The sequence below is a fragment of the Emys orbicularis genome, chromosome 13 (assembly GCF_028017835.1).
Source record: "Emys orbicularis isolate rEmyOrb1 chromosome 13, rEmyOrb1.hap1, whole genome shotgun sequence".
NCBI lineage: Eukaryota > Metazoa > Chordata > Testudines > Emydidae > Emys > Emys orbicularis.
The window spans coordinates 45005664-45018159 of NC_088695.1; the positions used below are offsets into that span (position 1 = coordinate 45005664).

Below are 12496 nucleotides of genomic sequence, written 5' to 3' on the forward strand. Positions count from 1 at the left end.
ATGTTCTTATGAATATTGTATACTAGCAGAACATGTTAAGACACAGTACAGGTATGGTAGCTAAAGTAATAAATCTAAATATTTAATGGGCATCACATACCTATCATTACAGAGTCTGAAGCCACTTTATTCATTATTTGTCTCGTGCTGCGGGTCATGGGTGTATAAGCAACTGTAATCCCAGTAGCATTATAGGCAGGGTCATCTAATCGTCCCAGGAAAGCCAGAGGCACTTCAGGATTTGGGTAACTTAATGTGAACATAGATACCAAGTACACCAGAAAGAGAAATAGGAGTGACAGGATCCATTCCTGGGTAATGGAAAAGAGTAAATGAGCAGAGAGAACGGCACAACAATTTCAGAGTGAATGTTCCCTCCCTGATTATCAGATAAGCAATAAAGCCAGTCAATACATTTTAGATGGAACAGTTTTCCTTCAAAAAATGAAGTTTCCGCAAAATCTAAATCTTGTCACAGAATATAGTCACTTTAACATCACTCAGAGCTTACAACTTTCACATCTGCTAATGCTTGAAAATTCGAACTACAGCAACGCAAATACAAAGAGTAATATTGCCTATTAAGTCAATGAAACACAGAGCTCAACTCTTCGTAAAAAGTTCACTGATTTTACATGAGTGCATATAATATGAAGATGGTGCTCTGTGTGTCACCACAAAACCATGAGCAACTAGCTTCTATAACAATCGGCAGGTGAGAGAGTTTCTGCTATTGTCTGTTGCAGCAATGAGAAAAAGAACTAGGATGGGTGAAAAAGCCTCGCAAAAAACTGCAACAATTGGGGCTTTTCAAATATTGTCTCACTTTTTCTACTCTCTCAAATACAAATTGTTTTTTTGTTTTGTTTTTTTTTTGGAGGGGGGGGGGAAAATAACCCTCTCACATGACCCAGCTTTTTTTTGTTTTATTCCCAAACTATCTTTTTGTACTTGCCTGAAAGGTCTGCATTTTCATTCTCCATTTGATAAGTAGATTTTTACATAAGAGAGCCTTAGTTTGCTGACACACACTCATATTTCTTAGAAGTCTCTGCATTTCTGGATCTAGAGAGAGAAACAAAAGGATGTAAATGATAACAGAACAAATCAAAGAAAAAATAGTAGTGGTATTTGTACAATGCTTTGCATCCAAGGATACCAAAGCACTTTACCAAACTAAGCAATATTTCCATTTTACAGATTTGGAAACCAAAGACTTGCCAAAGTTTCTTCATACAAAGGAAGTCTGTGTTGGCAGAAAAATTGAATTCAGATCTCTCTGCTCCTAGACCCAATGCCATAACTAATAGACCATCTCCTCTCCCAGGGCTTTGATAATTAAAGAACTCACTTTGATCATTAAAGAACTCACTTCAGGTGCTCTCCTTTACTAAAAATGTTAGGGTTGGGGAGAAACTACAAGGATAATGAAAACTTTTCTGTTGTAGATGCAGGGTTTTCTTAACTTTTCCTCTATTTAGGGTTTTTAGTCTTCTTCTTAGAATTAAACAACATACAATACTACTTCATTTTTAATTATATTGATACTTTCAGAAAAAGTGTGTATGCATTCTGCTGTTTTTAGTTTGAAAGTATTATTTCCTAAAAGGACCTCAAGCTAAATGATATTTGTAATGTGAAAAATAGACACCCAACTTACTAATTATGCAGTCATATATATCTGGGTATGCAAAATGGTACTAAGTAATACAAAATATGTTTTGAATTTTCAGTAGACTCCTAAAAAACCTAACAATGGTAGAAAAACTTAAAAAACTAGAAAAATCATTATTTTCATATCTTGGCCTACCAGTGAACAAAAGTGTTAATTTAAAATTTAAAGTCAAACTCTTCTGTTTATTATAAATGTATACATAGTTTTAAGAAACAGAGCCTGAAGTCCTTCAAATCCTTTGGAATTATCTGTAGGAGTGCTGCATTTAGCCCTAAATAACCATTAAAAAGATGAGTGAGCAAGACAAAAAAGTATTGTTCAAACCACCACCACAGTATTGAATTTGAATTCAGCCCCTCTTATTCACTGAAGGCTTGATCCTGCAAAGCGTCGAACAACTCCTGAAGGTGCTGTGAGCTGAGCACCCTTCGCTTCTATGGAAGTCAATAGGAGTCGAAGGCATTTCCACATCTTGCAGGAACAAGCCCAGGGACATTCTTGAGTGAATTTTTGTTCCCAATGATAGTCACATAAAGAGAAAGAGTAACTAATGCATGTTTGTGAGAATATTTATCTGGAAGCACTGGAATGGGTTACTTAGGGAGGTGATGGAATCTCCATCTGTAGAGGTTTTTAAGGCCCGGCTTGACAAACTCATGGCTGGGATGATTTAGTTGGTGTAGGTCCTGCTTTGAGAAGGCAATTGGACTAGATGACCTCCTGAGGTCCCTTCCAACCCGAATCTTCTATGATTCTATTAAGTGTTTGGCTGCCGCCTTTAAAATTCCTTTCAAGATGGGAGTTATCCAATCAAAGCAGAAACAACATGTTTGGTCGCCTAAGTATCACCTATCTCAAAGAACACATCTAGTGAACACTGAAAGCACTAGTTGTAGAGAATTGTTTGATCAGTCCATAAGGGTGAGCTACGTACACATAAATCAGTCAAGTTTGAGTAACTGGTGAAACGTTGAAGGGGTGACATCTGTGAAATAATAGATCTCCCAGATCTAATTACAATCAAAAAGCCAAAATGCAATCAACTATGGTATGGCTAAATTATGCTTTCATACAAACAGATGTCCTGACCTTCCAAGCATTAGAGCTCAGTTACAGAGGCAAGGTGGGTGAGGGAATATCTTTTATTGGACCAACTTCTGCTGACAAGAGAGAGAAGCTTTCAAGCCACACTGAGCTCTTCTTCAGTCACTCTCACCAACAGAAATGGGTCCAATAAAGGATATTATCCACCTAGTCTCTCTAATATCCGGGGAACAACACGACTACCACGACACATGCATAGCTCAGGATAAGACATCTTTGCATCTGATCCTTTAAAATGTCTGTAGCTGAAATAAAAGGAACTTGGATGTGTTTCATTGTTTTCCCTTTGGATATCGCTTCCAGATGTTACTGACTGGACAGCTGGACTTTACTTATAAATGATGCCAAATGCACTTACGCAGCTCGGTTCCCCTTACTATTGTTGTTGTGTGTGGTTTTTTTTTTTTTGGTGGGGAGTAAAACATTTGCCTGCTCCAGATGCAATAGGTTCAGATTTCTAATTACTCCTTCAGTGCTAACCCAGGAACCTATCCCAGAACGTGCTTGCGCACCCTCCCCTGTCATTGATTTCAATGGGATTTGAGATCACTTGGCATGATATAGTTGGTCTTGTTAATACTTTTTCTTCAGACTTGGAATTTGATGATAAATAGTGCAAAAGGAGGAGGAGAAAAGATAAAAGTGCACATCACATGTTCACCTCTTGCTTATGTGATTTGCTTTCTGAAGTTGCAATGTACACAAAAATGTGGCACAACTAAAGTTATTTAACACATTATTTTATTATTCAGCATCATTATTATTATTATTACTGTTATTACAGGTGAACTTCTCTGTGCTTCTAAAGCCAGAGGGAATGCCACTATAACTGAAAAAGCAGGACTGAGGTAGGCTATTCCAATGAGAAATTACTCCAGTCATTTCATAATGGAGTACATCTCTCATTTTAGACCCAAACTTACCTCTCAGTAGAACAACGTGTGGCTGTTAATTATTTATACATAGGAAACGTTGAAATAGAAAACTAAGGTTACAAGAAATTTGGTTGTAAAATTAATTCCACATTTCAAGCTTCCTCCTCTACTATGCTGGTCTCATAAATACATACATACTATATAACACTTTACATCCTCAAATGTCTTGTACAAATATGAACTAACCTGTAGCATGTATCTCACATGAGTGTCCTATCCCCATTTTACATACAGGGAAACAAACTTAGAAGTTAAGTGAAGTGATTTGCTCAAGACCTGACAGCAAGAGTCTGATCCTCATCCCATTGAGCCAATGGCAAAATGCCCATTGACTCCAATGGGTAGGATCAGATGGAATTTGGAGCGTAGGAGATGGAGGCTTATCATGGCGCTGAAGATTTGGGGAGCAAATCAGAATGAGCAAGTAAAGGCTCAAGGAATCTAAGCATCTGCAAGCACAGGGCCCATCTCATGAAGGGAGTGGATGTTTTTAAAAAAAATTAAAGAAGTTTCCCCATTAAACACTTGGGTGTGGAGAATTTTAGGTTGCAAACTCACACCAATGTGTATAAAATTTTCTTTCAGAAGATTAAGTTTAAAAAAAAAAAGTCAGAAACCCAGGCAATTCAGAGTTAAACTCTAACTTCCACAGCAAACCACATAACTGCAGACCTCCACAATCCAAACTCTGCTCCAAGAGATAACAAAAGTCAACATTTGTACTTGGAAAGGACAAAAAATAGTTCCCTTGTACAGCTGGAATTGAGTGGTCTGCAGAGTAGCTATAATAAACTTACTTCCAAATTAAGTTAGCTGCAGTTTTATAGACTTCCAGAAATGCATTTCGTCACTCTGCAGACGAGCCAACAGAAAACAATTTCACATTACCTTCCCGACCGAACGTTCATGACAAGAACCACACAATTGCATCAAGCAATCAAAGTCAACAATTTCACCATTACTCTCTTAGCCATCTATAAGAGACAAGTAAGTTAACCAATCACAAAACTGCAAAAATAACACTGTGCAGTACTTTCTAAATGAGTCTGAGAATACTACATTAGAGCAATTCTTCTGGGGCAGAGTTAATCTAGTGGTGATTTACATGTAATGTGGAAGTACAATTTTCTCTTTCAATTCCTTGGTTGTTTTCTATCCTAATAGAGGTTAAGCAGTAAAACTGCACTATAGCATATCTCTTTCTTTTTTCACACCTACCAAGAGATTTCTATGGCACATTTCCTGGGTTTCTAATTTTATTTTTAAAACTCCAGTGTTCTTGAAAGATAATATACACTTGAAACGCTGATACATGCCTGCAACTTTATCATCACAAAATTGAAACTCCTTGTGTGGGAAATGCAAAGAAAATAAGGCATCAGGTACTAATACCACCTCTACTGTCCTTTCTCCATAGACCACCTCGAAGACTATGTCTACACTATAGAACCTACACTCATATAGCTTCCCAGTGTAGATGCAGAAAGAGTTTTTCTGCCAGTGTAGGAACACCAACTCACCAAAGGACAATGCTTGGTCTATACTCAAAAGTTGTATCAGCATGGCTACATGGGTCAGTGCCAGAAGTGGTGCTAGCCCATTGGGGGCCCTAAGAAAGAATATTTTTGGGATCCCCCTGCAAAACCTATCTCATAGAACTGGAAGGGACCCTGAAAGGTCATTGAGTCTTGGTCAACCTCCTGCCCTTCACTAGCAGGACCAAGTACTGATTTTTGCCCCAGATCCCTAAGTGGCCCCCTCAAGGATTGAACTCACAACCCTGGGTTTAGCAGGCCAATGCTCAAACCACTGATCTATTCCTCCCACCCATACACACACACGAATAAACTTGTTTAACAGAGGGCAAGTCAACACTACAGTACTACATTGGCACAGCTGCACAGATGCAGCCGTGGCGCGTCTGGTGAAGGAGCGCTCGCCCATTGGCATAAGAACTCCACCTTGGCGAGAAGCGGAAGCTATATCAGCGGGAGAGCGTTTCCCACCAACATAACACTGGTGTGGACAGCGCAAAACTTGTGTCTCTCGGGGGGCGGGCTTTTTCACACCCCTGAGCGACGCAAGTTAGATCAACTTCACCGGTAGTATAGACCTGCCCAGAGTAGGGAGCCCCCTTGAGTGGCTTGGGGCCCTAAACAATTACTTATTTTGCTTATGCCTAGCAGCAGCTCTGGTCAGCGCTGTGAAAAACCACTCCCCTGACCCACGGAGCTATGCCAATGTAACTGTCAAGTGTAGATGCAGTTTAGTCAACGAAAGAGCACTTCAGTCTAATGGAAGGTCTGTCTATGCTATGGAGACTGAACTGGCATTTCTACGCCAGCATAGCCCCATAGTGTAGATGCAGTCTACACTGACAGAAGGAGTTGTTCTGTCCAGGTAGGTATACCACCTCCCTGAATGCCATTAGCTACATCAACGGAAGCACCTTTCCATTGACGTAGTTGTGTCTACACTGGTGGTTATGTTGGCATGGCTACCTGAGTTAGGAGTGTGGGTTTTTTCACTCCCCTGACCAAGGTAGCCATGACGATATAACTTCCAAGTGTAGACTAAGCTGTCAGTTGGGGAGTTGGTGTTCCTACACTGACAGAAAAAAACCCTTCTGTCCATGTAGGCTGCATCTCCACTACAGGTCTATGCCAACACAGCTATGCTGATACAGTCTGCCTAGTGTAGACATACCCCTTTATTAGCACAATGCTGCAGTAGAGGGTGGAAAACAGCGTGGAGGAATTTTCATCTGTGTTTTAAAAAAAAATATATCTCCCCACTGGAATTTTTAAAAAACATGTAAAGGAAACATATCACTTTTATACATATTATATATATTATATATGTGCTAAATTTATCTGATGACTTATTTTAAAACCAGAATACACACTGCAGAAAAGCGTGCTCTGTGAAAAGCTGAAAATTGTTAATGTCTTGTAATTAGACCACAAATAAGAAAAAATAAAGTAATAAAGCCTTAAAATGGCAATAAAACTTCAGTAGAAAGAAATTTAAACTTCATACTTTAGAAAGATTCTGCATCTGCTAATCAGGCAGTTCAAACAAGCTTCAAACAAAACAGCAGGGCACACTGGAACAATGTTAGTTTTAGAGCCTTTAATTACCAGATGTTTTCATACATTAGGAGTCAAATGGAATTTAAAAAAAAATAGAGATCTTACCTTAGGGGGAAAGTTTTGAGAAGCGTTCAGAATATTTGCTCTTGTAATGGATCTGTAAATAATGCAGATGTGTTCTTTTTCCTGCCGTTACTTTCCAATCGTTGTAATGACACTCCATGCTTCTTTGGGGCTCCTCCCACCCTTCATTTCAATAACTCTGCCAAAAAGGCCTGGCTTACATGACCACTTTGGTTTACTTCACTAGCTGCCCCCTCTTTACCCTCTTTGGCAGTTCTTCAGATTGCTTTCTTTTCTACAGTGCTAACAGAGGATATTGCTGCCTAGCTGCTGAAGAAAAATTCCTCTCAAAAGTTAGGTTCAGGAAACTCTTGAAACGTTGAATACAAAAATAAAAAACAAGCTCTGCCTTGTAAAAATCTCTTGTTCCTCCCTGCAAGAGTAGTAGCTGACTGTAACAGCAGTGCAATGATGCCTTGATGTAGGTAGAAGGGCAAAACTCAGCGGATCAACAACTTTGTTGGCAAAATACTGTATATAACAGAGTTCTGTAAAGTAACTCCAACTGGCTGGAAATCCCTTTCCCCCTTTATCATGTGGAAACAAGGCACATCAAATAACATTAATTTCCCTAACACTATATTTTAAAAGAGAATTCGAATTTCATCTATATAGAATAGAGGGTAAGCTAAAAAGCTGCACGATATCCAATCTCTATATCTTTTTCACAGCCAGAGGCAGATTTCTATGGCACATATTCAATAGTGAAAACTAGGGATGTGTACATCGGTTTCTCACTCAGTTCCCAAGGGCGACGGTAGAAACCCCCCAGTCAGAAGTATTCAGAATGACCTGGGACAAAATGAAATAAAATGTTCTGAAGCTAAGGTTGTATTGGAGGATGGACTAGAGGAGATCAGCAGCACTCAACCTGCGGGGCACTGCCCAGAAGGGGTTTGCCGCAGCCACATCCAGGGTGATTTGTGTACTGTGTAGCTCATGAAAAGCAGAGGTACTCTGTACTCAGGCAAACGCGAGCGACGCACCAAGCATCAGTAGTGAGACTTGGCTGTTAGGCATGGTAAAAAAGAGGGTAAAGATGCTATGGTCCTAGATTAAAAAAGTGTATTCTTATTTACATAACATTAGTGCATGACAGCCAAGCAAAAGAGGGGCCTGTGACAGGGTATATAAACCAATCTTAGTTGGTAACTTTCCGCCAGGGAGCCTGTCCCAGGGTGCACCTGCATTGCCTTTTAGGCCAGGTGCAGGACTTGAAAAGGAGGAAGGGGAGAAGAGCTGACAGGCTCCTCCCACGGGCAAGTGGCAAGTCTGACCGGAGACATGGGCTCTGAAGAGCTTCAGCCTGCCTGAACCTCTGAGTAAGGAATGTGCTAGCCCCAGAGCTGTGAGGTTGATCGAGGCGCAGCAGCCTGTGGTTAGACAGGAGGAAAGACTAGAGTGCCTCAGGTGCATCTGGTGAGGAAGAGGTAGAGTTGTGATGCTGTAAAGTGGTCTAGCTAGAAGGCCAGGTCACTCTTATGACTGAAGTAGGCCAAAGATGACACTGGGGAAACTGAGGCAGCACTCCATCTGGACATAAGGGGATTTGCTGGAGTGACAGCTTTGCTGCAGGACCCCATTGAGGCACTGTACATAGTACTAGATGTGTCCCGGCCAGAGGAATTTACAATCTAAATAGACCAGACAGACACAGGGTGCTGGAAGGGGTAGAACACATAAGCAAAGCTACCAGTGGGATGGTGGCAAGTGTCATGTTAATTCCACTTTTTTTTTTTTTTTTTTTTTTGTGAAGGGGATGGGTTAATTAGGAGGTGACCAGCTAAACTGAAAGAAAGGGGAAAGGAAGGGAAGGGAGACAAAGAGGGCAGGGGTGTGGAGAGAAGAGGGTAAGAGGTGCAGGCGTGGGGAGACTGTGAGGAAGGGAATGGGGACTCGGGGAGGGTTGGAGCAAACAGCCAATCAGCACAGGGCACAGGAAGTCCAGTCCAAACAGCTCCCTGAATGTCCAGGGCTCCAGGGGTTCCTACTTTGGCAGCTTCTGCCCCTATTGGCTGGAGTCTCTGGCTGGCTCCCCTCTGCACACAGATGGTAGTGGAGGGGAATCATCATCATACCCCAGAGTGTGGAGAGGAATGTCATGTCTCAATGCTGCATTAAAATTATGGGGGTGGGGAGGAAGTTTCATGGAACGCAATATTTTAAAAAAAAAACAACCCTTTAATATACAAAATTGGAAGCTTTGCTGCTATTACCTTCCTTTTATTTATTTATTTTTGGGGAAAATGAAGCTCCACAGATGCTAGACAACGGGGTGTCAGGAAGCCTGTTACGGCTCCTGGTTTCACAGGGTTGACCTGCATTGGCCATAGGCATTGTTTAGATCTGACCAGGGGGCAGCTTAAATCTATGCCAGCAGGCAACAATCCTCACGGGGCAATGGGCCAGCTGGGGATAATTAGAGTGCAGTGAATTTTGGCCAGGCCCCAGGATGAGGCCAGGTAAGGGGTAGTGCAGAAGCTTAATAGATGGACTCTGAATCAGCTGAAAGTTGTTCTATGATGAGGGAACTCATACTGGGCTAGATCAGCCGCTTTGCATCGTTCTGGTGGTGTTAAGGGGCCTGAGTACATGAAAGAATCTGGAGGTCTTCATTCTTTCCTGGAGCTGTGGAAACAGACCAGTTCTGGAGTCAGCAGTGCAGGCTAAGCTCTGCTCTTTGAAGCTTCAGAAAAATAAAAAAATAATTATTTAAAATAAAAGCCCAGATATCTGAAACCCTTTCCCAGGCAGTCTTCTCAGTCTCACTAACTCAGGACACAGAATAAATGTAAGACAAGAGAGTACTTGCCCCAGGAATAAATCACCCACTTATATGGGCAGTAGGATCTACCTGTTCTCCTAATCAAAGTAGAGAGAAGGGTGCAGCAGTGCCTGACAGCTTTCTTTCGCCAGCCTTTGGCTAAAGAGATGCAGGTTGTTTCTGACTCTGGGATCTGAAAGGGCTTGTCCAACTCACTCCACACACCACTGCCAGGGGCCTGCTCTACATAGGCTGTTAGCCCATCACCCAGCTGGTAAAGAAGCCAGCATTAGCAGGCTGCTTCCCAGGGTGGTGGCAAATGAGGAAAACATCATGATGCAGAGTTAGCCACCACCAAGCAAACCTGGGATTGTGGTATTTCCTGGCCTGCAGCCAACATAGAGGCCCATGGTCAGTTACCAGAAGGAACAAGTTCCCAAGTAAATAATATTGTAGAGCAACCAATGAACCACAAGACACTGCTTTCTCTGTGGTGTCACAGGTTCTGCACCCTCAACATCTTGGGCTAACACTGCACCTCCCTGATATTTAAGAAATCGGTTTGCAGGACAAACGTCAGCTCAAAAGCCTACGTTATGTGCATACCATCTCCGTCAGTGTTGAAATCCCTAATTATCCTATTACACTAGGGAATAAATATAGAAAGGGAATTCTCTGTCTACCTGAAACTAGCTCAGATGTATGAACTAGCAGTGATAACTAACTGCGACAGTGATACGGTAGGTAAAATCCAGAGTAGTTTCTTGAAGAAGCTAAATAGAGTCTAATTGCTCACCTGGCTAGGTTGTTGTTGTGTTTGAGTTCATCCACTTGGAACCGAAGGCTAGCTGCGCAAAAAACACACCAGTAAGGAGACAAACAGGGTGTATTAAATGGCCACATCATAATGTAGACAATTGCTTTTATTAATGTTATCCAAAATATAGATGAACTTTAAAGGCTGACTTCTACCTGTTTAGCATAGACTAATGTGTGTCAATTATTCACTTCATTCTGGAGACGTGAGACAAACAGGAAGTCAAGAAATTCTGACTTCTATTCCCAGCTGTCCCGATGTGACACTTGACTCTCAGAGTGAGACTTGGGCAAGTTATTACACCTCCACAGGCCTCATTTGTAAAACAGGGCTAATGCCAACTTTACAAGGGTGCTGTGAGGAAGAGTCAAACAAGTTTTCCTGTTGTATTTTCCCATCAAACACCAAAGGAAACATTAAATTAAGCAAAAATAACCACAGATGGATGGGTACATGAAGGACTTTAAAGAAACCAAGAACATTTCCATCCATGACTGGAATCCATTTTATAGATTGTTCTGAAATAAAGTTTGCTACAGGCTGAATTCATTAGACCGGGCAGTTTTTAATAGCTTTCTTTGTACCTACTGTAGCTTAAATGAGTGTAATTTTGGCATGTCAGAATCAGAATAGTGTCATTTAAGGTAACATAGTTGGAACCACTTATGAAAGATAGGTTAGCCAGTTCCGGAAAAAAATAAGAACTGTCTAAAATTTTGCTCCTTGTCCTGAGCAAAATCGGAGCCCTAAGATCTTTTGCAGGTTCTGACTCATTTGCATATGAGCCGCCCTCAGAATTTTCAATGAAGCTAAGATTCAACAGTGCTAATTCTAAGGGCTAAATAGTAACTGTCCTTGCATGGGTGAGTGAGGCGTTTAGGGAGTAGACACAGAGAGCCTTTCTTCCTACCCAACCATCTGGCAGGAGGCAAGATATTGACGTACTGCTCCCTTAAGGGCTAGGCTGTTTGGCTGTCCAATAATTACTGCACTAAAATGAACGTGGCCAGCTCTGTCCACATTCCCCTCTAGCTCTAATCTTCTTTGATATTGAATTGACTTAGGTCTTCAGTTAAACAGGCCTCATAGTTAGTTCAGGCATTACTCACCATATATGGCATTGGTCTTTTAGCATCCATCCCAGCTGATGGTTCATCCAGAAGCAGAACTGTCGGATTACCCAGCATGCTTAGTACAAAACACAACTAAAATGGAGGAAAGCCATTGGGAGCCAAATTCTGCCTTTTGTTCTGCCTGGGCTACTTCACTGAAGCCAGAGGTCTTGTCAAAGGGTAAGTGAGGGAAGGATCTGGCCCACTTTTTAAAACACAATCTCTTAATTCAGATCTAAATAATACATGAGCAAGAGAAACTCAGAGAAAGTATCTTGTGTTCAACAAAATAAAATACATTGGCTAAAAATAATCCAAAATAGATTTGAAAATAATTTGCCACCACACCCCAGTGCCAACAAATAATTCTCACGCACGCATAACCGATGCTCAGGTTCTGGGTTAACTTTGCAATTGGCGTCCAGCGACTTAAAGAAATTGATTTAAATACATTACTTGAGAAACATCCTGTGCAATTTTCTGCTCTATATGATCCAGAAGAAACTCCCTTCAAAAATGATAGGAACCAAAATGCATTCCCAGGTCTGTTGGGTCATGGGAATCATAGAATATCAGGGTTGGAAGGGACCTCAGGAGGTCATCTAGTCCAACCCCCTGCTCAAAGCAGGACCAATCCCCAACTAAATCATCCCAGCCAGGGCTTTGTCAAGCCTGACCTTAAAAACCTCTAAGGAAGGAGATTCCACCACCTCCCTAGGTAACCCATTCCAGTGCAATGAGAATCTTGTCTATGTAACTGGGGCAGGTCCAGACCCATAAAACTTACTAATTTAATTTTTCACTGACTCTGTGAAGCTTGCCATAATATTTTCCTAACGATAATTCACAAGACAAGTTGAATTTTTGCTCCAAA

The 12496-nt window shown here is 41.3% G+C and overlaps 1 protein-coding gene across 1 annotated transcript in view; it reads right to left on the reverse strand.

The window, feature by feature from the left end:
• LOC135887614 (ABC-type organic anion transporter ABCA8-like) overlaps positions 1-1057 on the reverse strand; it is a 55355-nt gene extending 54298 nt beyond the window's left edge. The window contains exons 1-2 of the mRNA XM_065415333.1: positions 956-1057; positions 101-311 (exon numbers count right to left, since the gene is read on the reverse strand). Coding sequence (XP_065271405.1) covers positions 101-311; positions 956-1057 — 313 coding nt within the window. The remainder of the gene's footprint in view (positions 1-100; positions 312-955) is intronic.
• Between the last annotated feature and the right edge of the window lie 11439 nt (positions 1058-12496).